The 24,458-nt window shown below is 46.3% G+C and overlaps 1 protein-coding gene across 4 annotated transcripts in view; it reads right to left on the bottom strand.

Moving 5' to 3' along the window:
* The window catches only part of LOC139546562 (ecto-NOX disulfide-thiol exchanger 1-like), a 126,286-nt gene that overhangs the window by 23,683 nt on the left and 78,145 nt on the right, over positions 1-24,458 (bottom strand). For 2 of the 4 annotated variants that reach the window (XM_071355093.1, XM_071355089.1), the window contains exons 2-9: positions 22,091-22,291; positions 21,841-21,984; positions 17,471-17,638; positions 17,057-17,263; positions 11,119-11,352; positions 6,890-7,102; positions 5,185-5,291; positions 2,484-2,601 (exon numbers count right to left, since the gene is read on the bottom strand). In XM_071355093.1, the coding sequence (XP_071211194.1) occupies positions 2,484-2,601; positions 5,185-5,291; positions 6,890-7,102; positions 11,119-11,352; positions 17,057-17,263; positions 17,471-17,638; positions 21,841-21,984; positions 22,091-22,100 (1,201 nt within the window). In that variant the 5' untranslated portion in view covers positions 22,101-22,291. The remainder of the gene's footprint in view (positions 1-2,483; positions 2,602-5,184; positions 5,292-6,889; positions 7,103-11,118; positions 11,353-17,056; positions 17,264-17,470; positions 17,639-21,840; positions 21,985-22,090; positions 22,292-24,458) is intronic. The other 2 variants (XM_071355091.1, XM_071355090.1) reach the window with 2 other exon arrangements.

Here is a 24,458-nt window from a genome sequence, read left to right as displayed (position 1 = left end):
ACAAATACACACCTGGAGAGGAGGGGAGAGAGGGTTAGACACAAGACACACACACCTGGAGAGGAGGAGGGGAGAGAGGGTTAGACACAAGACACACACACCTGGAGAAGAGGAGGGGAGAGAGGGTTAGACACAAGACACACACCTGGGGAGGAGGAGGGGAGAGAGGGTTAGACACAAGACACACACACCTGGAGAGGAGGAGGGGAGAGAGGGTTAGACACAAGACACACACACCTGGAGAAGAGGAGGGGAGAGAGGGGTAGACACAAGACACACACACCTGGAGAGGAGGGGGGGAGAGAGGGTTAGACACAAGACACACACACCTGGAGAGGAGGAGGGGAGAGAGGGTTAGACACAAGACACACACCTGGAGAAGAGGAGGGGAGAGAGGGTTAGACACAAATACACACACCTGGAGAGGAGGAGGGGAGAGAGGGTTAGACACAAGACACACACACCTGGAGAGGAGGAGGGGAGAGAGGGTTAGACACAAATACACACACCTGGAGAGGAGGAGGGGAGAGAGGGTTAGACACAAGACACACACACCTGGAGAGGAGGAGGGGAGAGAGGGTTAGACACAAGACACACACACCTGGAGAAGAGGAGGGGAGAGAGGGTTAGACACAAGACACACACCTGGAGAGGAGGAGGGGAGAGAGGGTTAGACACAAATACACACCTGGAGAGGAGGAGGGGAGAGAGGGTTAGACACAAATACACACCTCTGGAGAGGAGGAGGGGAGAGAGGGTTAGACACAAGACACACACCTGGAGAGAGAGGGTTAGACACAAGACACACACCTGGAGAGGAGGAGGGGAGAGAGGGTTAGACACAAATACACACCTGGAGAGGAGGGGAGAGAGGGTTAGACACAAATACACACCTGGAGAGGAGGAGGGGAGAGAGGGTTAGACACAAGACACACACACCTGGAGAGGAGGAGGGGAGAGAGGGTTAGACACAAATACACACACCTGGAGAGGAGGAGGGGAGAGAGGGTTAGACACAAATACACACCTGGAGAGGAGGAGGGGAGAGAGGGTTAGACACAAGACACACACACCTGGAGAGGAGGAGGGGAGAGAGGGTTAGACACAAATACACACACCTGGAGAGGAGGAGGGGAGAGAGGGTTAGACACAAGACACACACACCTGGAGAGGAGGAGGGGAGAGAGGGTTAGACACAAGACACACACACCTGGAGAGGAGGAGGGGAGAGAGGGTTAGACACAAGACACACACACCTGGAGAGGAGGAGGGGAGAGAGGGTTAGACACAAATACACACCTGGAGAGGAGGAGGGGAGAGAGGGTTAGACACAAGACACACACACCTGGAGAGGAGGAGGGGAGAGAGGGTTAGACACAAATACACACCTGGAGAGGAGGAGGGGAGAGAGGGTTAGACACAAGACACACACACCTGGAGAGGAGGAGGGGAGAGAGGGTTAGACACAAATACACACCTGGAGAGGAGGGGGGGAGAGAGGGTTAGACACAAGACACACACACCTGGAGAGGAGGAGGGGAGAGAGGGTTAGACACAAATACACACCTGGAGAGGAGGAGGGGAGAGAGGGTTAGACACAAATACACACCTGGAGAGGAGGAGGGGAGAGAGGGTTAGACACAAGACACACACACCTGGAGAGGAGGAGGGGAGAGAGGGTTAGACACAAGACACACACCTGGGGAGGAGGAGGGGAGAGAGGGTTAGACACAAATACACACAAACACACACAAATACACATATGCATGCATGCACACATACACACAAAGACCAGGGATGTTTTCCAATACCTCGCAAAGATCTACCTATTGGTAGATGGGTCAAAATAAAAAATGCAGACATTGAATATCCCTTTGAGTATGGTTTAGTTATTAATTACACATTGGATGGTGTATCAATACACCCAGTCACTACAAAGATACAGATGTCCTTCCTAACTCAGTTGCTGAAGAGGAAGGAAACCGCTCAGGGATTTCACCATGAGGCCAATTGTGACTTTAAAACAGTTACAGAGTTTAATGGTTGTGATGGGAGAAAATTGAAGATGGATCAACAACATTGTAATTACTCCACAATACTAACCTAAATGACAGAGTGAAAAGAAGGAAGCATTTACAGAATACAAATATTTCTAAAACATGTATCCTGTTTGCAATAAGGCACTAAAGTAAAACTGCTGAATATATTTTCAAGCATGGTGGTGGCTGCATCATGTTATGGGTATCCTTGTCATCGGCAAGCATACCAATATGATAAAAGTAAATGGAATGGAGCTAAACACAGGCATAATCCTAGAGGAATCCTTTCTGAAGGTACTGTATACTTTAGCAGTCTGGTGATTTATGAGCTACAGTGGCCTGCCATCATTAAAAGGTATAAGTGATTAGGGGCTAAGGGTTAAGGGCCAAGGGCTAGGGACTATGCCAGGGGTAAGTTTGAGATTGGGCTCGTGCCTGTCCTACCATTTTCCTCCATGCGTATCTTCTTACAGGGGCTCTCATCCGAGTCGTCGTCTGACATCTCCATCTCCTCCTCCCGGCGAATCCCCATGATCTCCTCACTGTGGGCATTCCTCAGCTCCTGTCACATCACAACACAAGGACCCCTCAGTGTCTCAGTACTATACACCCAGCCATATGCCTGTCTAAAAATGGTTTCAACCAGACTGCTCCTGGTAATGTGTTATAAAATAAAAATGATATAGGTTGTACCTTCAAACGAGTCTGTGGTGGAAGAGGATCAAATTGCCCCTAGACACTGATCTAACATCAGTTTTGTGTTTCACTTCCCAACGGGTTATGGATAGGATTTAGTTGGGTAGGGTAAACTGATCCGAGATCTGCAGTTTGAACGCTTCATTTTTTCACATGATAAAGACAGAGGAGCATAGAAAACATCTGATTCTTCCAGCTGCTCTGAGAACTAGAAGTGTCTCAGCTGTGAGGCTGTCTAATACCACCACTGTGAAATCTCTCCTCAGATAAAGTAAATATGCTTAGCCAATGACTCAGCTATAGGAGAGTGTGATAGAGTTATGAGAGGAGAAGGGAGAGAGAGAGGTTTAGATGCAGGGCTTTGTTATGTGTGACTGTGAGCACAGAAAGCCTCAGCTGCAGTACTGAACCAGCCAGAGCTTTTTTCCTAGAAGCTACAGTAGGGCATGAAGACGGAGGGATCCAATGGTGTTTAGAGCCGTATCTGATCTCATGATTTCTGCAGTATCCATTATCAGTTCATATTCAAACTGTCATTTCATACTACTGTCATGGAGGATGTTGATACATACATCAATAGATAATTAATTCACAGCCATTTGTCATTCAGATAATCTATGACGCGTCAGGCTGCAGTGTTACAGTAATTACTTGAACTACTTGAACACTTACCAAGCATACTACTGACCCTTAACAAAGGATTTCACAATTGTGGCATGCTAGCAGACTCACTCCATAGTGTGTACTGTTACTGTGTGTCGCTTCTTCCAAAGCAATGCCTTACCTCTGGTTGCTCTGACAATAGACATGGCATGATTCCTTTCTCACTGACTTGACTTAGAGACATGTACTGTATGAACATAGACGTCTTACAGTATGAATTAGGCTTGGGCGGTATACTGTACTGTATGCGTTTTTTTAATGTTTGGAAATAAATAGCCCGGTATGGTACAGGAACAGTATGAAGGCATGAACATCTGGATACCGCCCAACCCTAGTATGAATGTTCACATTAGGTTAACATCTGTCCTGATAACTCTGGCACCCACAGATAGGCACCCTCATATACCTGGTCATTACTTTCAATTCACTTCAATACATCGTCATAGTCTCCAAATGGCCAAATTAAAACCAATAATAATCTGTGTTTCTACAACCAAAAATATCTAGAATCCATGAGATTTATAGGATGTTTTTGTTTCGTTCTAATAAAAGTGATAACGAACATTTATACCATGATATTGTTGAATAATCGTTTCTGATTGGTTTGAAGGGCATTCTAGAGAGTGCATTATTTCCCTAGAACGCACAGTATCATTGTACGGTATAATCCAATGGCTATGAAGTTCATTCTTACATGTTCTATTTTTGAACTGCTTTTGAAAGCAAAAGTCGAATTGAAAACATTATTGGCAAAGTTGAATTCGATTTTCATAATAGCAAGCTAGGATGATGGTTTTGTTAGCTAAGGTAACATGTCTGTTTGCCTGGTTACCAAGGCAACTACTGGAGCTATCTAGCTAGATAGTAAACCTGCTAGCTAATTCAGTGGATGTTGTCACATTTCTACTGGCAAATTAATACATTTCTAGCGGCAAATATGTTAATTTATAGCCATGATATAAAAGGGATAATCAACTCAGGGCTCTATGCGTTCTATAGAAAATAATGCAACTCCGTGGAAGGTTAGTTCCACTCCACTAACACGTCGTGGAATACACTTTCCATTTCGTGCACTATTTTTCAGAGAACGCATAGCCTCTCGTTGATTATCCCTTACGTAATGAATAATCCAGAATGCTGACTCGTTGTACTCCCAATGAATTATTGATCTGTCTTAACCATGGAAGCCCCTGTTGCCATAGCACCCACTCACGCTTTTTGTACTATTTACAAGTGTGAATTGGAAATGTGTTTTTTGTATTTCCCAACTCTCCCTCAGAGAGCGGGGTCACAGCCAGGGTCTGCCATAATAAACAGGTTAAGTACCTTGCGTAAAGGCACATCGACAGATTTTTCACCTTGTCGGCTCAGGGATTCGAACACACGGTTAACTGATGATCTAACCGCTAAGCTACCTGCCGCCTCTGTGTGAGTGCGTGTGTACGTGTGCGTTTCATCGATGTGAGGAAAAAGTCTACGAATGGCACTGTAGAAGAGAAACACACAGCATCAGAAGATCAGAACAGCATGGCTGTCTGTCCATCTGTCTGTGTATCTGTGAGGCCACAGCAGTCTGTCCATCTGTCTGTGTAGCTGTGAGGCCACAGCTGTCTGTCCATCTGCCTGTCCATCTGTCTGTGTATCTGTGAGGCCACAGCAGTCTGCAACAACAGCCAAATGAAACACAGTAGGACTCATGTCAACCCGGCTAGAGTGTCTGTCTGTTAACCTGTCCTGAGGAGTCCAAACATGACAAGGAATAAGGGGGTAAGGAGAGAGTACCAACCTCACACTGCTTTCTCCAAATGTCTATGTTCTTGCGCTGCGCTTTAGAGAAATGGTCCCATGCCTTCTGCCTGGAGGCAGCGGTGAACACAGCCGTGATCTGCTCGACTTGGGGTGAACAGGGGAGTCAAGACAAGACAAGGCTTTATGTAGAGCTTAGATCCTACTGCACCACCCAGGCACAACAGCACACAGAGGAGACACTAGGGAGCTTCATCCTGCCAGCCTGGGTTAGTAGACCCCATTGCATTTACCTGTACCACCCACCAACATATCATCGCTGTGGGATGAAAGCTTCTTATCTCCAAAACAGAAACTTTTCAGGAAATGTAAAAAGACGTCCATATTTTGTCATTAAAGTTGGAATCTCATTTAGGTGAAACGTCTTCACGGGTCGGCCCAGGCACATTTGTTATTGTTTTTGTGTTTGTTATTAAAGGAAGAAAGGAGCATTCGGCCTCTTGGTAAAAAATATTGTTGTACATACTCTGCTGTTCTATCACGCGTGCAATGAAAAAAAAGTGTTTGTTGTTTAAGGTAACGTCTTTGTTGTCGTAATATCGCAAAAGGACGTGGCAGTTTCACCGCTATGGTTCCAGCTTTAACGAACATACAATTATGAAACTTCAGAAGCTATTTTGAATAAATGTTCTTGGTCGTAGAGTCTTTGGAAATAATTGAGTTACAAGGTTTTCATCTGACAGCGATGATATTAAGAATCATTGGGTGGGTTGTGATTTTGACACATTGTTTTTGTTGGTTTGTAGAGCCTGATATGGTTAAATGCTGGTCATTGTATTACCTGGTGTCTCCTCCCCAGTGCTGAACAGTACTTACATCTCATACCTGCTGATTCAGTTCCATCAGGACTGTCAAAGACAACATTCTACAATGGGTGGCTGGCTTGTGATACTAAATGTTTTCATGGATAGAGTAGGTCTAGACATACTATTGAACTTACATAAAATGTGTCTTTAATTTGTCCTAAATCATTCCTAACTCTTTTAGGAAGTGACTGCAGTCATCACTATCCTTTCCACCAGTAGAAGGTTGTCTTTAAAGTGTTGCTCTGTTCTAATTGCATACTGTCATATTCCTCTTCAGTAAACAACAGGAGGTTTAAAAAGTGTCACTATTACTACTGGACAAGTGCACTGTGACCACATCAACATTAAAACTACACCCCCTCATCATCCCCTCTTCTGGTGATTCTGGATCTCTGCACTTTTCATATTAAAGCAGCACCAGAGGACTATATAGCTCCGTTTTATTACCCGGTGTTGAACACAACAAATACCATTCAAAATAGCACCATTTAAACAGTCATAAGACGTTGATGAATCTTGTTGTCATCTCATTGTCTTTCAAGATTGTATTTCATATAATTTCAATATCAGTCCGTACTGTACAGTGACATTGTTTGAGAGTGCCTGCTGGAGAGATACAGTTCTACGATGCCTACCTGGGAGTTAGGTAGATCAGCTGGTCCTCTCCTGTAGAAAGTTCAGGACACTGTACTGTACTTACCTCTGTCTGGTCTCTGACCTGTGTCATCCTCCCTAACTACTGGCTTATCACTGTACAGCTGTATAGAACAACTGGTCTTTAGTGCTATGTGAAGGTTCCTGTAGTACACTGTGTCTAGGAAGGGTTTATGAGAATAAAGTGTCACAGGTAGTGTATAGTGTGTCTAGTTAGATGCTTACACTGAGTCAATATGGCCAGCAGGGCATTTTTAAACGTCTCCTTGGCTAGCTCCATCTCCTCCTCGTGCTGGGCCTTCTCACTCATCAGCCTCCGGACGTGGCTATTGGCCGACTGGATCATAGAATAGAAGTTATTGGCCGACCGCCGGTTGACCTCACCACGGTCGATCCACGTGAACAGGACCGCAGTCGCCTCACTGAACGTATGGTCATCTGGAGGAGGATGATGGGGGAGGGGATTTAGGGTAAGGTTTTTAAACCGTGAAAGCCTATGAAACTGTACATTGGTATTCCTTGAAATGAACTACACTGAACAAAAATATAAATGCAACATGCAACAATTTCAAAGATTTTACTGAGTTACAGTTCATATAAGGAAATGTGTCAATTAAAATTCATTAGGCCCTAATCGATGGATTTCACATGACAGAGAATATAGATATGCATCTGTTGGTCACCGATACCTAAAAAAAAAAGGTAGGGCCGTGGATCAGAAAACCAGTTAGTATCTGCTGTAACTACCATTTGCCTCATGCAGGGCGACATATCTCCTTCACATAGAGTTGATCAGGCTGTTGATTGTGGCCTGTGGCATGTTGCCCCACTCCTCTTCAATGGCTGTGTGAAGTTACTGGATATTGGTGAGAACTGGAACTCTGTCGTACACGTCGATCCAGAGCATCTCAAATATGCTCAATGGGTGACATGTCTGGTGAGTATGCAGGCCATGGAAGAACTGGGACATTTCAGCTTCCAGGAATTGTGTACAGATCCTTGCGACATAGGGCCGTGCATTATCATGCTGAAACATGAGGTGATGGAGGCAGACCAATGGCACAACAATTGGCCGCAGGATTTCGTCACGTTATCTCTGTGCATTCAAATTGCCATCAATAACATTGAATTGTGTTTGTTGTCCGTAGCTTATGCCTGTCCATAGCACAACCCCACCGCCACCATGGGGCACTCTGTTCACAACATTAACATCAGAAACCCGCTCGCCCACACGACGCCATACACACTGTCTGCCATCTGCCTGGTACAGTTGAAACAGGTGTTCATCCGTTAGAGCACACTTCTCCAGAGTGCCAGTGACCATCGAATGTGAGTATTTGCCCACAGAAGTAGGTTACGATGTCAAACTGCATTCAGGTCAAGACCCTGGTGAGGACGACTATCACGTAAATGAGCTTCCTTGAGATGGTTTCTGACAGGTGGCCCTTCTCAGACGATCCCGTAGGTGAAGAAGCCGGATGTGTGGGTCCTGGATTGGCGTGGTTACACGTGATCTGCGGTTATGAGGCCGGTTGGACGTACTGCCAAACTCTCTAAAACAACGTTGGAGGTGGTTTATGGTAGAGAAATTAACATTTAATTATCTGGCAACCGCTCTGGTGGACATTCCTGTAGTCAGCATGCCAATTGTATGCACCCTCCCTCATTGTGTTGTGTGACAAAACTGCACATTTTAGAGTGGCCTTTTTCATCCCAGCACAAGGTACACCTGTGTAATGATCATGCTGTTTAATCAGCTTGTTGATATGCCACACCTGTCAGGTGGATGGATTATCTTGGTAAAGTAGAAATGGTCACACAGGGAGGTAAACACATTTGTGCACAAAAATACGCTTTTGTGCGTATGAAACCTTTTATTTTATTTCAGCTCATGAAACACTTTACATGTTGCATTTATATTTTTGTTCAGTGTATACTGCCATGTACTTTGAATAAATTATATTTCTCTTTCCTTTATGCTTCAGTGCACAGGAACAGAACAGCATGGGGAGATTAACTATCAGACTGTTTCATATCTTCTGAGTGTCTTTGGATGAGACAGTCTTCTGTGCATTTATGGGTTTGAATCAACAGAAACTAGTCATTGAGTGAGCATAGCCTTTTTAACAGTCTGTGTCTCGGTGGGCCTTTGTTGAGCGTATTCTTCACATTTGAATAATAATTGAAAAGTGCCACAGAGCCGCGTCCGATCGCATAGCGCAGAGTGAATTAAAAATCGTTTAATGAGCTCAATACCCACTGCAACACGACCTGAGAGCACACTGTCGCTTGGTTGAAAACACTTTTCACCGCACAGCTCTAGTGCTATTCAAAAGAGGCAGCAGAGTGCAATCATACAATCATATTATAGAGAAGTCACATGAAGGTATTGCGGGCCAGCACAACACAGGGAATAATGGAAGTCTATTTCCCCAGCCTTTTCAATGAATAATCAAAGCAAAATATCTCTCTGTGTTTGGCTCAGTGTAATGAAAACCTTCTTGGAGAACCTAACATCTCTATAGTAATAGCCAGTGGTGTAGTGGAGGGTAAACCTTTCTTTATTTTGTGCAAGCGTTTACCCACCCATCGCTTGATAGGTGTGTGACACAGACTCACACACATATAAACACACACACACACACTCTTGCTCGCCCTCTTCGCTCCCCTCCTCTCTCTCTGCCATCTGTTGTGACCAACAGTCAGGCAGTCTCTAGTGCTGCAGCCTCAGTGTAAAGGCTATAAACGTCCGTTCATAGAAGCAGCTGTATGTGAGTTTAGAGAGAGACAGAGTAATGCGCTGTAATGTGGTAATGAATATGATTAAGGTATTTACCCGCCTGAGAATGTAAAAGCATTAACCAGAGGCTGTTTGAATGAATATGATTATGGAGAAACAGAACACTTTCAAACACCGCTCTGAACAGAGAGCAGAGACAGTGGAACAGGGGGACAAGGAGGATCACACAGAGAGAGAGAAAGAGAGATGCAATATGAGCAGGAAAGAAGAGAATTGGAAAAGAAATAAAGCATCAGCGATGGGAATGAGGAGACAGGACGACACACATTTCCCACCAGCGTGATGAAGAAATCTAGGAATTCGGAGCTCCAGGGGATGTGATGAAGGGAAGGGAGGGGTGTCCAATAAGGGGAGCACGACATCTCCCAGCCGTGACCCTTTACTATCATACGCTTCATTGAGAGATGATAGACAAAAATACTTTCTGCTTGTATCAATGGGACTCCTCCAATAGTTAATGTGACATGTCTGTTCTTACTGCCATAGGAAAAGGAAAGGGAGAGAGGGAGAGAGAGAGGAGGGAATTTTGATGAGGTGTTGTGATGCAGTTAGTTTCATGTCAGCACTCTCTCTCTCTCTCTCTCTCTCTCTCTCTCTCTCTCTCTCTCTCTCTCTCTCTCTCTCTCTCTCTCTCTCTCTCTCTCTCTCTCTCTCTCTCTCTCTCTCTCTCTCTCTCTCTCTCTCTCTCTCTCTCTCTCTCTCTCTCTCTCTCTCTCTCTCTCTCTCTCTCTCTCTCTCTCTCTCTCTCTCTCTCTCTCTCTCTCTTCCTCTCTCTGCCTCTCTCTCTCTCTCTGCCTCTCTCTCTCTCTGCCTCTCTCTCTCTCTCTCTGCCTCTCTCTCTCTCTCTCTCTCTCTCTGCCTCTCTCTCTCTTCATATTGAGCTGTATTGGAGATGCAGTGTCTGATGCCCTTTGGGCTTCTTCAGCAGAGAGAGAGAGACAGGTGGGATGCAGCCGGGATGCACCATGTGGGGAGACAGCGGGGGGGTTGGGAGCTGACTGATGGCTGATGAGATAGAGGGGGCAACAGAGTCAAACTCTCCTATCAGATGTCATAACACTAGCTCTCTGTCCAGGAAGGATTTCAGATCCACATATTAATGTAATGCTACTGGGAAGGTTCTAATAACAGTGTTGAAGGTGTCATAAGGAAGGAAAATGATAACCATGACTGTATTTCTCATGCAGAGAGAGGATGTGTAGTAATCAGACAGTTCTAGCAGACAGTGGTTTAGATCTTACTTACCCGCTAGCACACACAGCGGGGTGATGGGAGAAATGATGGGAGAAATGATGATGATATGAGAAATGAAAAGTTTATTTTTCTAATCTAACCATTTTCATATTTACTTACGTCTGACATTTCTTAATATCAATTTGACATGACAGAGGAATGGTACATTGCTCTAAATGATACGAAGACAATATTCATGAGAAGGTGCATTATAGATTATTCCTATACTGTAAATTAGGACGGGGTCTGTAAAACAGTGTGCAGCTCGGACCTTTACACACATTTATACACCACCATGGCCCGCCTGCAGCACACACACAGCGGGGGGGGGGGGGGGGGGCAGCTGCTAGAGGCACAGCTGGACATAGTGCTAGAGGGTGGGGGTGACACACACACACATCATGCTCATTGGTCCACTCACCTTTCAATCTCTCCGCCAGCTGTCCCGCCTCATGCTCGGAGAAATGCATGATGGGAGGTGGCGAGGGTGGACGGAGGAAGTCTTCGTGGATCTTGCGTCGGTGTCGTTCCTCCCTGGCCAGCAGCCTCTGTTGACATTCCCACTCATACAGGTCGTCTCTGGCCTGAGCAAAGTCCACGTGCATCCTCCCTGAGTCCTTCTTATCTGTACTGGAGCCGATACGCATCCGGTACCCTGGGGAAACATGGCAGTTAGCAGTCAGATACACTAAACACAACCATACAGATACATTCAACACACAGACAAACACACAGCACACAAATTGTGTATACAGTCATGTAAACTCATACAGTCAAATACAATCAAAGTATACAGTATTACAAATGCCTACATTCTCTACACCACGTACCACCACAAAGACCATTAGCAAACCAAAAGGACAAACTCTACATTTTCAACTATTCATAATGTTAATGTCACGTTCCTGACCTATTTCTGTTAGTTTGTTGTATGTGTTAGTTGGTCAGGACGTGAGTTTGGGTGGGCATTCTATGTTGTCTGTTTCTATGTTGGTTTAAGGGTTGCCTGGTATGGCTCTCAATTAGAGGCAGGTGTTTGGCGTTCCTCTAATTGAGAGTCATATTTAGGTAGGTTGTTTCACAGTGTTCGTTGTGGGTGGTTGTCTCCTGTGTCTGTGTCGATGTTACACCATACGGGACTGTTTGCGGTTTGTTCGTTTCATGTAGTCTGTTCCTGTTATTTGCGTTCTTCACGTTATATGTAAGTTCGTCGTTTCAGGTCTGTCTACATCGTTTGTTGTTTTATTAGTTATCAAGTATAGTTCGTTTTCGTCTGTTTTGTTTGTTTAATAAATCATGTCATTTCACTACGCTGCGCCTTGGTTTAATCCCTGCTCCTCCTCTTCGGATGAAGAGGAGGAGGAAAACCCGTTACAGAACCACCCACCAATCCAGAACCAAGCAGCGTAATGTCGAGCAACGGGAAAGTATACAGGACTTGTGGAGTTGGGAGCAAGTATTTAACGGAGAAGGACCATGGGCTAAAGTGAATCACCGTCCATGGGAACAGCTGGAGGCAGTTCGGAGAGCGGAGGAAAAGAGAGAGAGGAACCGGCGTTATGAGGGGACGCGTCTTGCACGGAAGCCCGAAAAGCCCGTGAGTAACACCCAAAAATTTCTTGGGGGGGGCTAAGAGGTAGTGGGCCAAGGGCAGGTAGGAGACCTGCGCCCACTTCTCAGGCTAACCGTGGAGAGCGGGAGTACGGGCAGACACCGTGTTACGCAGTAGAGCGCAGGGTGTCTCCTGTACGTGTGCATAGCCCGGTGCGGGTTATTCCACCTCCCCGCACTGGTAGGGCTAGATTGGGCATTGAGCCAGGTGTCATGAGGCCGGCTCAACGCGTCTGGTCTCCAGTGCGTCTCCTCGGGCCGGCATACATGGCACCTGCCTTACGCATGGTTTCCCCGGTTCGCCTACATAGCCCGGTGCGGGTTATTCCACCTCCCCGCACTGGTCGGGCGACCGGGAGCATTCAACCAGGTAAGGTTGGGCAGGCTCAATGCTCAAGAGAGCCAGTACGCCTGCACGGTCAGGTATTTCCGGCGCTACCTCCCCGCCCTAGCCCAGTACCACCAGTGCCTACACCACGCACCAGGCTTCCAGTGCGTTTCCAGAGCCCTGTTCCTCCTCCACGCACTCTTCCTATGGTGCGTGTATCCAGTTCGGTGCCTCCAGTTCCGGCACCACGCACTAAGCCACCTGTGCGTCTCCAGAGTCCTGTACACACTGTTCCTTCTCCCCGCACTCGCCCTGAGGTGCGTGCCCTTAGCCCGGTACCACCAGTGCCGGTACCACGCACCAGGCCTATAGTGCGCTTTGAGAGGTCAGTGTGCCCTGTCCCTGCTCCTCGAACTAGGCTTGAAGTGCGTGTCTCCAGTCCGGTGCCTCCAGTTCCGGCACCACGTACCAGGCCTACAGTGCGTCTCAGCCGGCCAGAGTCTGCCGTCTGCCCAACGGCGCCTGAACTGTCCGTCTGCCAAGCGCCGCATGAACTGCCCGTCTGTATTGAGCCTTCAAAGCCGCCCGTCTGCCATGAGCCTGCAAAGCCGCCCGTCTGCCATGAGCCTACAGAGCCTTCCGCCAGACTGGAGCCGCTAGAGCCTTCCGCCAGACAGGAGCCGCTAGAGCCTTCCGCCAGACAGGAGCAGCCAAAGCCTTCCGCTAGACAGGATCAGTCTGAGCCATCCGTCTCCGCAGCGCCATCTGAGCCATCCGTCTCCTCAGCGCCATCTGAGCCATCCGTCTCCCCAGCGCCGTCTGAGCCATCCGTCTCCCCAGCGCCGTCTGAGCCATCCGTCTCCCCAGCGCCATCTGAGCCATCCGTCTGTCCCGAGCCATTAGAGCCGCCCGTCTGTCCCGAGCCGTCAGAGCCGATAGTCAGTCAGGAGCCGCTAGAGCCATTCGTCAGACAGGATCTGCCAGAGCCGCCAACCAGACAGGATCTGCCAGAGCCGCCAACCAGACAGGATCTGCCAGAGCCGCCAACCAGACAGGATCTGCCAGAGCCGCCAACCAGACAGGATCTGCCAGAGCCGTCAGCGAGCCATGACCGTCCAGAGCCGTCAGCGAGCCATGACCGTCCAGAGCCGTCAGCCAGCCATGAGCGTCCAGAGCCGTCAGCCAGCCATGAGCGTCCAGAGCCGTCAGCCTGCCATGAGCGTCCAGAGCCGTCAGTCAGCCATGAGCTGCCCCTCAGCCAGAAGCGGCTAATAATCCAGAACTGCCCCTCAGTCCAGAGCTGTCTCTCTGTCCGGAGCTGCCCTTCAGTCCGGAGTTGCCCCTCTATCCTAAGCTACCTCTTTATCCTGAGCTACCTCTCTATCCTGAGCTATCCCTCTGTCCTGAGCTATTTCTCGGTCCTGAGCTACCTTGTCCCGGAGCTGTCCTTTATCTTGGTGTTGCCCCTTAAATTAGGTGGGGGAAATAAGAGGGTGGTCATGATAAGGGGTAAACTTAAGCTGGGATTGACTATGGTGGGGTGGGGACCTCGTCCGGAGCCTGAGCCACCACCGTGGTCAGATGCCCACCCAGACCCTCCCCTAGACTTTGTGCTGGTGCGCCCGGAGTTCGCACCTTAAGGGGGGGGTTATGTCACGTTCCTGACCTATTTCTGTTAGTTTGTTGTATGTGTTAGTTGGTCAGGACGTGAGTTTGGGTGGGCATTCTATGTTGTCTGTTTCTATGTTGGTTTAAGGGTTGCCTGGTATGGCTCTCAATTAGAGGCAGGTGTTTGGCGTTCCTCTAATTGAGAGTCATATTTAGGTAGGTTGTTTCAGTGTTCGTTGTGGGTGGTTGTCTCCTGTGTCTGTGTCGATGTTACACCATACGGGACTGTTTGCGGTTTGTTCGTTTCATGTAGTCTGTTCCTGTTATTTGCGTTCTTCACGTTATATGTAAGTTCGTCGTTTCAGGTCTGTCTACATCGTTTGTTGTTTTATTAGTTATCAAGTATAGTTCGTTTTCGTCTTTGTTTGTTTAATAAATCATGTCATTTCACTACGCTGCGCCTTGGTTTAATCCCTGCTCCTCCTCTTCGGATGAAGAGGAGGAGGAAAACCGTTACAGTTAAAATATTCTCTAGTCCTCCTCATCCATATTCACATCTCCAGCCTGCATAGCTGCCGTCTATTTCTTTCTCCTCCAGCCTGCATAGCTACAGTCTATTTCTTTCACCTCCAGCCTGCATAGCTGCCATCTATTTCTTTCACCTCCAGCCTGCATAGCTACAGTCTATTTCTTTCTCCTCCAGCCTGCATAGCTGCCATCTATTTCTTTCACCTCCAGCCTGCATAGCTACAGTCTATTTCTTTCACCTCCAGCCTGCATAGGTACAGTCTATTTATTTCTCCTCCAGCCTGCATAGCTACAGTCTATGTCTTTCTCCTCCAGCCTGCATAGCTACAGTCTATTTTTTCACCTCCAGCCTGCATAGCTACAGTCTATTTCTTTCTCCTCCAGCCTGCATAGGTACAGTCTATTTCTTTCACCTCCAGCCTGCATAGGTACAGTCTATTTCTTTCACCTCCAGCCTGCATAGCTACAGTCTATTTCTTTCTCCTCCAGCCTGCATAGGTACAGTCTATTTCTTTCACCTCCAGCCTGCATAGCTACAGTCTATTTCTTTCACCTCCAGCCTGCATAGCTACAGTCTATTTCTTTCACCTCCAGCCTGCATAGCTACAGTCTATTTCTTTCTCCTCCAGCCTGCATAGGTACAGTCTATTTCTTTCACCTCCAGCCTGCATAGCTACAGTCTATTTCTTTCACCTCCAGCCTGCATAGGTACAGTCTATTTCTTTCTCCTCCAGCCTGCATAGGTACAGTCTATTTCTTTCTCCTCCAGCCTGCATAGCTACAGTCTATTTCTTTCTCCTCCAGCCTGCATAGCTACAGTCTATTTCTTTCTCCTCCAGCCTGCATAGCTACAGTCTATTTCTTTCTCCTCCAGCCTGCATAGCTGCCGTCTATTTCTTTCTCCTCCAGCCTGCATAGCTACAGTCTATTTCTTTCTCCTCCAGCCTGCATAGGTGCAGTCTATTTCTTTCTCCTCCAGCCTGCATAGGTGCAGTCTATTTCTTTCTCCTCCAGCCTGCATAGCTACAGTCTATTTCTGTCACCTCCAGCCTGCATAGGTACAGTCTATTTATTTCACCTCCAGCCTGCATAGGTACAGTCTATTTCTTTCTCCTCCAGCCTGCATAGCTACAGTCTATGTCTTTCACCTCCAGCCTGCATAGGTACAGTCTATTTCTTTCACCTCCAGCCTGCATAGCTACAGTCTATTTCTTTCACCTCCAGCCTGCATAGGTACAGTCTATTTCTTTCTCCTCCAGCCTGCATAGCTACAGTCTATTTTTTTCTCCTCCAGCCTGCATAGCTACAGTCTATTTCTTTTCTCCTCCAGCCTGCATAGCTACAGTCTATTTCTTTCACCTCCAGCCTGCATAGGTACAGTCTATTTCTTTCACCTCCAGCCTGCATAGCTACAGTCTATTTCTTTCTCCTCCAGCCTGCATAGGTACAGTCGATTTCTTTCACCTCCAGCCTGCATAGCTACAGTCTATTTCTTTCACCTCCAGCCTGCATAGCTACAGTCTATTTCTTTCACCTCCAGCCTGCATAGCTACAGTCTATTTCTTTCACCTCCAGCCTGCATATCTACAGTCTATTTCTTTCACCTCCAGCCTGCATAGCTACAGTCTATTTTTTTTCGCCTGCATAGGTACAGTCTATTTCTTTCACCTCCAGCCTGCATAGGTACAGTCTATTTCTTTCACCTCCAGCCTGCATAGGTACAGTCATCATTTAATTTCTCTCTTCTGCTTTAAGTTTCAAACCTCAAAGGTCGCTGTTTTAACTCCTATACAGTGTTCATAATGTTAATACATACTCTATTAAAACGGAATACTTGAAACTGCTGCAAATATATACAATAGTTATGCTGACCCCTGACCAGAGAGGTAGAGGATTGTGTCTATATGTTGTGTGTATAGTATAGCATTTGCATGGTATAGTATACAATACTAAAGCACAGTATAGCATAGTAAAGTAAAGCATACCGTAGTATAGTATAGTATAGTAAAGTATACAGTAGTATATTAAAGTATAGTATAGTAAAGTATACAGTAGTATAGTAAAGCCAAGTATAGTATAGTATTGACCGGAGAGGTAGACAGCATTGTATATAAGTTGTGTGTATAGACATAGTATTGGTATAGTACTGACCAGAGAGGTAGACAGCATTGTATATAAATTGTGTGTATAGATATAGTATTGGTATAGTATAGTACTGACCAGAGAGGTAGACAGCATTGTATATAAGTTGTGTGTATAGATATAGTATTGGTATAGTACTGACCAGAGAGGTAGAGGGACTTATCCACCATGAACTCCTCACTGAAGCGGATGTGACAGAAGTTCTTCTTGCTCTTCCTGATGGCGATGATGTCACCACACTGATCAAACACCTCCCTGACGATCTCCTCGCTAGCATTCTCCGGCAGACCCCCCACAAACACCGTCTTACACCCTGGGGGCCGCTCCCGTGTTGACGGAGGAGGCAGGTCTGGAACATCATACATGCTCTGGTCACATCTAATGGCAATTCTTGTGACCATATTACGGACAGTCAATATATGAATGCATTTATACTCATTTAGAAAAGCATGCAAGAGTGTGTACGTCGGTGTGTGTGTGTGTGCGCCCGTGTGTGTGTGTGTGTGTGTTTGTGTGCACACGCATGGGTGTGTGTTGGTGCGTGTGTGAGTCTTACTGGGGTTCTGAGGGAACAGGGTACAGCTCTGGCAGTGGATGATCTCCTTGATGATGGGCATCTCAGGGGGACCAGGGGGAGGATGGACCAGGCTGATACCTGCAATCATGGGGTTGATGGGAGCTAGGAGACCCAAACCTGGGTCAAAGCCCTGGATACAGAGAGAATCTGGAGGAGAGAGAGAGGAGAAGGAAAGTTAGTCTGGAGGAGAGGAGAGGAGGGGCAGGGAGAAGAAAAGATGTACAATGAGACCCAGCCCTTGGTCAAAGCCTGGATATAGGTAGAATATGGAGGAGAGAGAGAGAGACAGAGACAGAGACAGAGACAGAGCAGAGAGCGATAGATGGACACAACCTATTCATATCTTCAGAACACAACAAGATGAGAGTGGTAGAACGGACAAGTTATCAGCAGAAATCTCCCTTTTCTCAGGTCTTAGAGAGAGCACAGACACTGATCTACATTAGAGTAGAAACCAATCTGACTGCAGCTGTCACACAAGCCTGTCGCTACTGTGAGGATACAAATAGTCATGAATACAGATATAAATATACAAATGTAGAATCGCATCTTCATATCTATGAAATCATCAATCAAGTCCTCACTGCAGATTTGAGTTTGTCAGCAGAAGGTGAGTGTAAATAGTGTGTGTAGGAGGGAGAATGATTCTATGTGATGCTGTCACAAAGATTCCAGTGAAATAAAAAAAAGGGTTCATGTACGCTGTATGTGCGGATGTGTGCATGTGAGAAATCGTTGAATCATTGTGTGCATGTATTGAATGTGTATATTTATTTGTGTTACACTGCAGTATTTGCTGTTCTAAAGAGGCTGCAAAGCAAATAAGTCCTGCTTCTATACTGGCTGTATCTGGTGAAGCCTCGAAGAGAAAGTGTCTGGCGCTGTGAATAAGTCAAGTGTGTTTTATTACAGAGAAGGAGTTTTTAAGAGAAGCTGCAAGTCCTTGAGGCTGGAGAGAGAAAAGACAGAGAAAATAAATCTGGAAGATTATCGCCCATAAATCTCCCGAGTCGCAATCACGTGTAATCTGAGATTGTGTAGATCTGTGGAAAACTCATTCAAGTGTTCTCTGTGTAATCCTAAAAGGTAAATGATATGTATCCTCTCCCCACATTCATCATCAACTAATGCTGTTTCTCTTTTCCTCTCTTTCTTTTCCCCTCCCGGTGAAAATAATTCAAGGCCGTTAGTTTTCCTCCCTGGCCTCGGCCACGCTCTGCTAACGTCTGCCAGGGGGAGAGAGTTCACACTTTGTTTTTGTCATCAATTTCTCTCTCTCCCCTCAGCAGGTTTGTGTGAGCGTCCACTGGGTTTGCTGGGCTCTGGATCTCCCCTCAGCAGGTTTGTGTGAGCGGCCACTGGGTTTGCTAGGCTCTGGATCTCCCCTCAGGAAACAGCTGCTCTTAATTACCGTGAAGGTGAGATATCATCCATCACACACACTCTGTAACCCCCATTAGCTTTCTCCTCCTCTTCTCTCTCACTCTTATTTTTCCCTTCCCTCTCTCTCCTCCAGTCTCCGAGTGAACAGTCCACGAGTGTCTCTTTCCCTCTCTCGTTGTCATTCCAGATCTCTCCATCTCTCCCTGTTGAACCTGAGTTCTGTGCTCCAGGAGGATATCAGTATTAATCTGTCTTTCCCTTGGCTCTTAGGGGGATCCAATCCAGCCGTCCAGCCCTGCTGTCTCTTAGCTGATTGAGGAGGAGAAGGACTGTACAGTACAGTACTGACCCAATGGAACCACCGGTCTGGTTCTTTCCTTCCTTCTTTTCCTCGCGTAATCCCAGATCTGAGAGGGTTGGATAGGGTGAAACCAATCATATCAGCCAGCCAATCATATCAGACACCGCCTGGTGTAGAGGTCCTGGATGGCAGGGAGCTCAGCCCCAGTGATGTACCCTCTGTAGCGTCTTACGGTCGGATGCCAAGCAGTTGCCATAGCTAGCGGTGATGTAGCCAGTCAAGATGCTCTCGATGGTGCAGCTGTAGACCTTTTTGAGGATCTGAGGGCCCGTGCTAAATCTTTTCAGCCTCCTATATATTGAAGATATATTACTGTTTTATTTTTCATCGATTTTTTACAAATGTTTGAATTTTTCTTCCACTTTGATATTAGTATTTTGTGTAGATCGATGGCCAATTTTTTAAATTTTTTATCCATTTGAATCCCACTTTGTAACCCTTCAAAATGTGGAAAAAGTCAAAGGGTGTGAATACTTTCTGAAGCCACGGCTTCATATTACAATAGGCTTTCTCCAAACAACTCAGCTTTCAGGAGTTAAATCCATGTATTCAGTTGTTCAGGGTTTACACAAACTCAGCTTCCAAACCTCCCTGTGTGCTTATTTAATGAACTTCACAATGCAGCTCTCACAATGACACCTCAGAGCGCAGGGAAGCTGCTTTATATAGGGACAGATCACTGAGAATCCTGATAGAAACCTAATGGACTTCATGAAACAAGCTGAAATGAAGTCCAAATAAAATGGTAGAGCACCTGTACATTTGGAGGAGCTTAGCATTTTTAATATAAATCCATAACTGAAAATACTATACAAGTGAGATCAGTGTGGTTAAACTTTAACCGCAGACTCACCAGGGATCATGACAGAGGCCCAGACTATACGTTAGACATGTATATAGTATTATATACGTTTCATATAATACTCCATAGAGTGGTTTCTTGTGTTATATACTTTAATAACATAAGAGGAGACTGAGAACAAAACATACATATTTATTACAACCAGATGTTGGGGACATTTTAAAGCTGAGTGTTTTCCAGCCCTGTCCTCCTTAGCCGTTATAAAAGTCTTATTGGTCTGGAAGAACCTCACTCGGCTAGTTCTCACAATGTGCGTGTGTGTGTGTGTTTGTGTGTGTGACTGTCTTTCCAGTCCTGTCCACTTTATATATAATAATAATAATAATAATATTGTTATTAGTCGAGAAGAATCTGTTCGTTCTCTAAGGCCTGAGTGTGACTGGGTCTTCTTTGAAGTACCCAAACCCAAACCCTCCCTCCCTCCCTCCCTCCCTCCCTCCCTCCCTCCCTCCCTCCCTCCCTCCCTCCCTCCCTCCCTCCCTCCCTCCCTCCCTCCCTCCCTCCCTCCCTGTGTGTGTGTGTGTGTGTGTGTGTGTGTGTGTGTGTGTGTGTGTGTGTGTGTGTGTGTGTGTGTGTGTGTGTGTGTGTAGGCCAAAATGTCATCCAGTGCAAAGGACCCGAGGCATTTTTTTCCAACAAGAATCTATTAAGCAAAGTCTCCTAGCGAGAAGCTTAGCTAATCATCCAGAAGCTCAGTCAGGACTGATTTCCCAGACAGCTCAAAATGAAATGAACTCAAAATATACAATTCAAATGACAGAGCCTTCCATCTCAACCTCCATAAATATGCATGATCTGAAATCTGTTCATGAATTTTAATCAGCCGGATTTCCCTCTATCCTCGGTGACTACGCTGCCATAATGGTAATTATAATAGGATACACACACACACACACACACACACACACACACACACACACACACACACACACACACACACACACACACACACACACACACACACACACACACACACCATTAGCATCAGAGTAGAGACAGACATGTAGTCGAGCCATTAGAGAAGAGACCAGAGGTTTCAGTGTATTGTTCCTATCCTCAGTCAGCCACTCTGCAGGGAGGGAACAACATCTAGATAATCACCCTGTTATCTAGCTGCTGATGGGGACACAACAATTACAACGGACCTACAGTGGGTAGTCTGGGATTTGACTTGTAATATATACCGAATCTTAGGTCATATCTTCTTAGGTCTTCTTTGTATAAATCTGAATATTGTATTATTATAAGAAAACAAAGGGGATTGTATGCACCTGAAAGATGTCTTTCAGGTAAGCATACTTACCTCCTCAAACTGTCCCCCATCAAATAGACTAGAACACAGTTTAACATAGAATAACGACTCAGCTGCCCAGTAAAGGGATTGGCAGAGCTGGTTTGGTATAGCATGCTGCAGCCTGGATTCCCAGCCACAGGGATATACAGTATCTCTCTATTCTAGTTCTATGCTAATCATTGACTGGCCTGCCCTGTGGGTGGAGCTGTGGAGGTGATGGAGGAGTAGGATGCCATCATAGGAATAATGGGACTCTTGATGGAAGTGCAAAGTTCACCTGATGCCTTTACGATCTTCTCAAATGTTTCCAAACCTAGTGGGGGACTCTTTCCTTCCTTATGGCCTCGACAATATTGAAAAATGTGCCTGAAGAATTTATAAGCAGAGGAGAGGGGGATAAGGTGGAGGAGGGTGAGAAAGGGTGAGAAGGAGGTCTGCCAATGCCTTACCTGAGACCAGTTGCTGCCCGCTGAGACCCATGGGTACGATGCCCAGGTTGTTCATGGCAGTGGCCCAGGCTCCGTGGTCATTAACCACGTGATCATGGACACTGAGGTGATGCTCCACCCCCAGGCTCCCTACACCGTCTGCTGCTACAAGGGACAGGAGAAACAAGAAGGTTAGAGGAGGAAGGAGAAGAGACCAGAGCTATAGTTAACATATTAGTGAAGGTGTAGTAGCCAGTATTATAGTACGTACCGCTGGCCATAGCAGGTTCTCTGTGCTCCTCTCTCTGGCTTTACCTTCCAGAGCTCTCATCAGAACCACAGCTCCCTGAGGCTGCACACCAGACCACACCGGACCACACCAGACCAGGACAGGACAGGAAGGAGGTTTGAGGAGAGGAACAGTTGAATGGAGGGATGAAGTACTCAGAGACAGGATCCCATCTCCCCTCTGCTAAACCGATGGGAAAGAACAACAGAGTAGTTCAACAACTTGAATCAGTGTTTTACAATCAAATTGTTGCAAATGCAGCTATAGCACAATACAATCAGCAAGACATTGTTACTGACGTCCTATTTCCACCCATACAGACAAACATTCACACATGTACACAGAACTACATGTAAGTCTTGTTCAATAGCAGCCCCCCTCTCGCTCCCTCTCTCTCCCTTGCTCTCTCCTGCTCTCGCTCTCTCCCCTTTTCTCTCCCACTCTCTCCCTCTCTCCCCCTCTCTCCCACTCTTTCTCTCATCTCTCCTCAGCTCCCTTTCTCTGCCCTTTTTTCTCTCCAACTCTCTCTCTTTCTCTCTCTCTCTCCCGCTCTGTCAGACATACACACACAAATACTTCCAAACGAGACCCAGCTGACCAGGCACTCAGTTGCCGTGACAACACGTCTTCCTGCATTCTGTCAAATGTCTTATGGGCTGACCTTTAACCACTAACTCAATCAATGGTTGTTCTGAGAAAAGTCCCATTTCCCTGTGAAATGTGTCAGAATTCTGATTGATCCCTGATTGGCATAATGAGGTAATGTAGGAATGTGACACTGTACTGTAAGTCAATGAACACAGGACCCTATAGACGATTCAATTCAATCAAAATATCAACTGTTCATTTTTCGAGGAAAGGCTACCGGTATGTGGTATTCAATACGTGTTCTGAGAAAGCATGCATTTGCTCCAATTCCATATTTTTATTTTGTGTTATTCTGGTTTATAGTTTCCTAAGGGGCTGTAGTTAGCTGCAGTGTGATCTGTATTCCTGTCACGCCTCTGTCGTCTCAGACCACCCCGCAGTAATCATCATTATTCAACTCTGACACCAGGAAATCAAGTCAGCCGCTACACCACCCAGCCGTAACTAAGATACAATCATATTAATAGTTTTTCATTAACAACAGTTTTCCTTCCTTTAAATAGCTCTGGGATACCTTCAGTTCTGTGGGTTTTGGAGCGAGGCCCATTTCTGAAACTTTTATTCCCACTTGGCTGACAAATACAGTTATCTTCAGAGTTACCTGCTGTATGTCAACACATTCCTTTGTCTTTAGGCTGATAGGACATGCCACTGTTCTCATCACAAACACATTATGAACACTGCCCTGCACTAGGAATAACAATGACACACAGAAACACACCGTCAACATTTTATTACAATCAGGCCAATAAGCGAGGTTGATGAATTTCAGGATTGCGAAAACAAGCCCTTTTGAGGACAGTCCCATACAATATCTTATAACAGTAGCTCCAGTCATGTTCAGTATGAGGACTATGTCATCGTTGTGACTCTGGGCTTTTAGAAGCATCAGCCCACTCCAGAGCCTAACTACGCTGAACAGCTTTATACACAGACACCTCCATTTGGTATGCTGTTCCTATCCAAAGTCAATCATGTATCCAATGGGGCACAGTAGACAACATCTACTCTACTGTCACACATAAACACTAGGCAATATTTTATCCTCCACTGTCTGTCCTTCGGCGCTCTCTCTCCCTCTCTCCCTCTCTCCCTTTCTCCCTCTCTCTCTCCCTCCCTCCCTCCCCCCTCTCATTATTTGTCTATCTCTCCAGGTGGTACCAGCGTGATGCTGAGTAGTGAGGTAATGTAGCATCACAAACATAAATATATACCTCTCCTCTCTCTTCCCCTCTCCCTCTGTTCCTGTTCTCTCTCTCCTCTCCGCCCTGTTTTCACTGCAGCCTGATGGAGCAGCTTACCCTCCTGACAAGTGACAAGGCTGTTTCTCTTCCCCCCTCTCTCTGTGTCAAATTTCTTCTTTGCTCCTTTATTCCTTCCCCCTTCTCTCAGCTAAACCTCCTCTCCCTCTCTGTACACTCCTCCACCTCCTCTTTCCATCCCAAATCCCTGTTATTTTTGTACACCCTCCCTCTCCCTCATTCCCTAACCCCTTCTCTCCCTCTGATCTCTCATCTTCCTCCTCTCCTCCTCTCTCTCCTTCCCTTCTCTCTTGTGGTCGTCCGTAGATACCCAGCCCCGCCGAGTATTTGCGCTCACTTTCACACAGCATTAAATATTCACAACAGAACACGTGTCCTCTTCAACATTCAGGAGCTCACTTGAAATCTCTGAATCTTTCACAAGCAGACGCAGCAACGCT

This window comes from Salvelinus alpinus, chromosome 20, assembly GCF_045679555.1.
Source record: "Salvelinus alpinus chromosome 20, SLU_Salpinus.1, whole genome shotgun sequence".
NCBI lineage: Eukaryota > Metazoa > Chordata > Actinopteri > Salmoniformes > Salmonidae > Salvelinus > Salvelinus alpinus.
The sequence above is the reverse complement of the archived record's forward strand: the minus strand, read 5'-3'. Positions and strand labels throughout refer to the sequence as shown.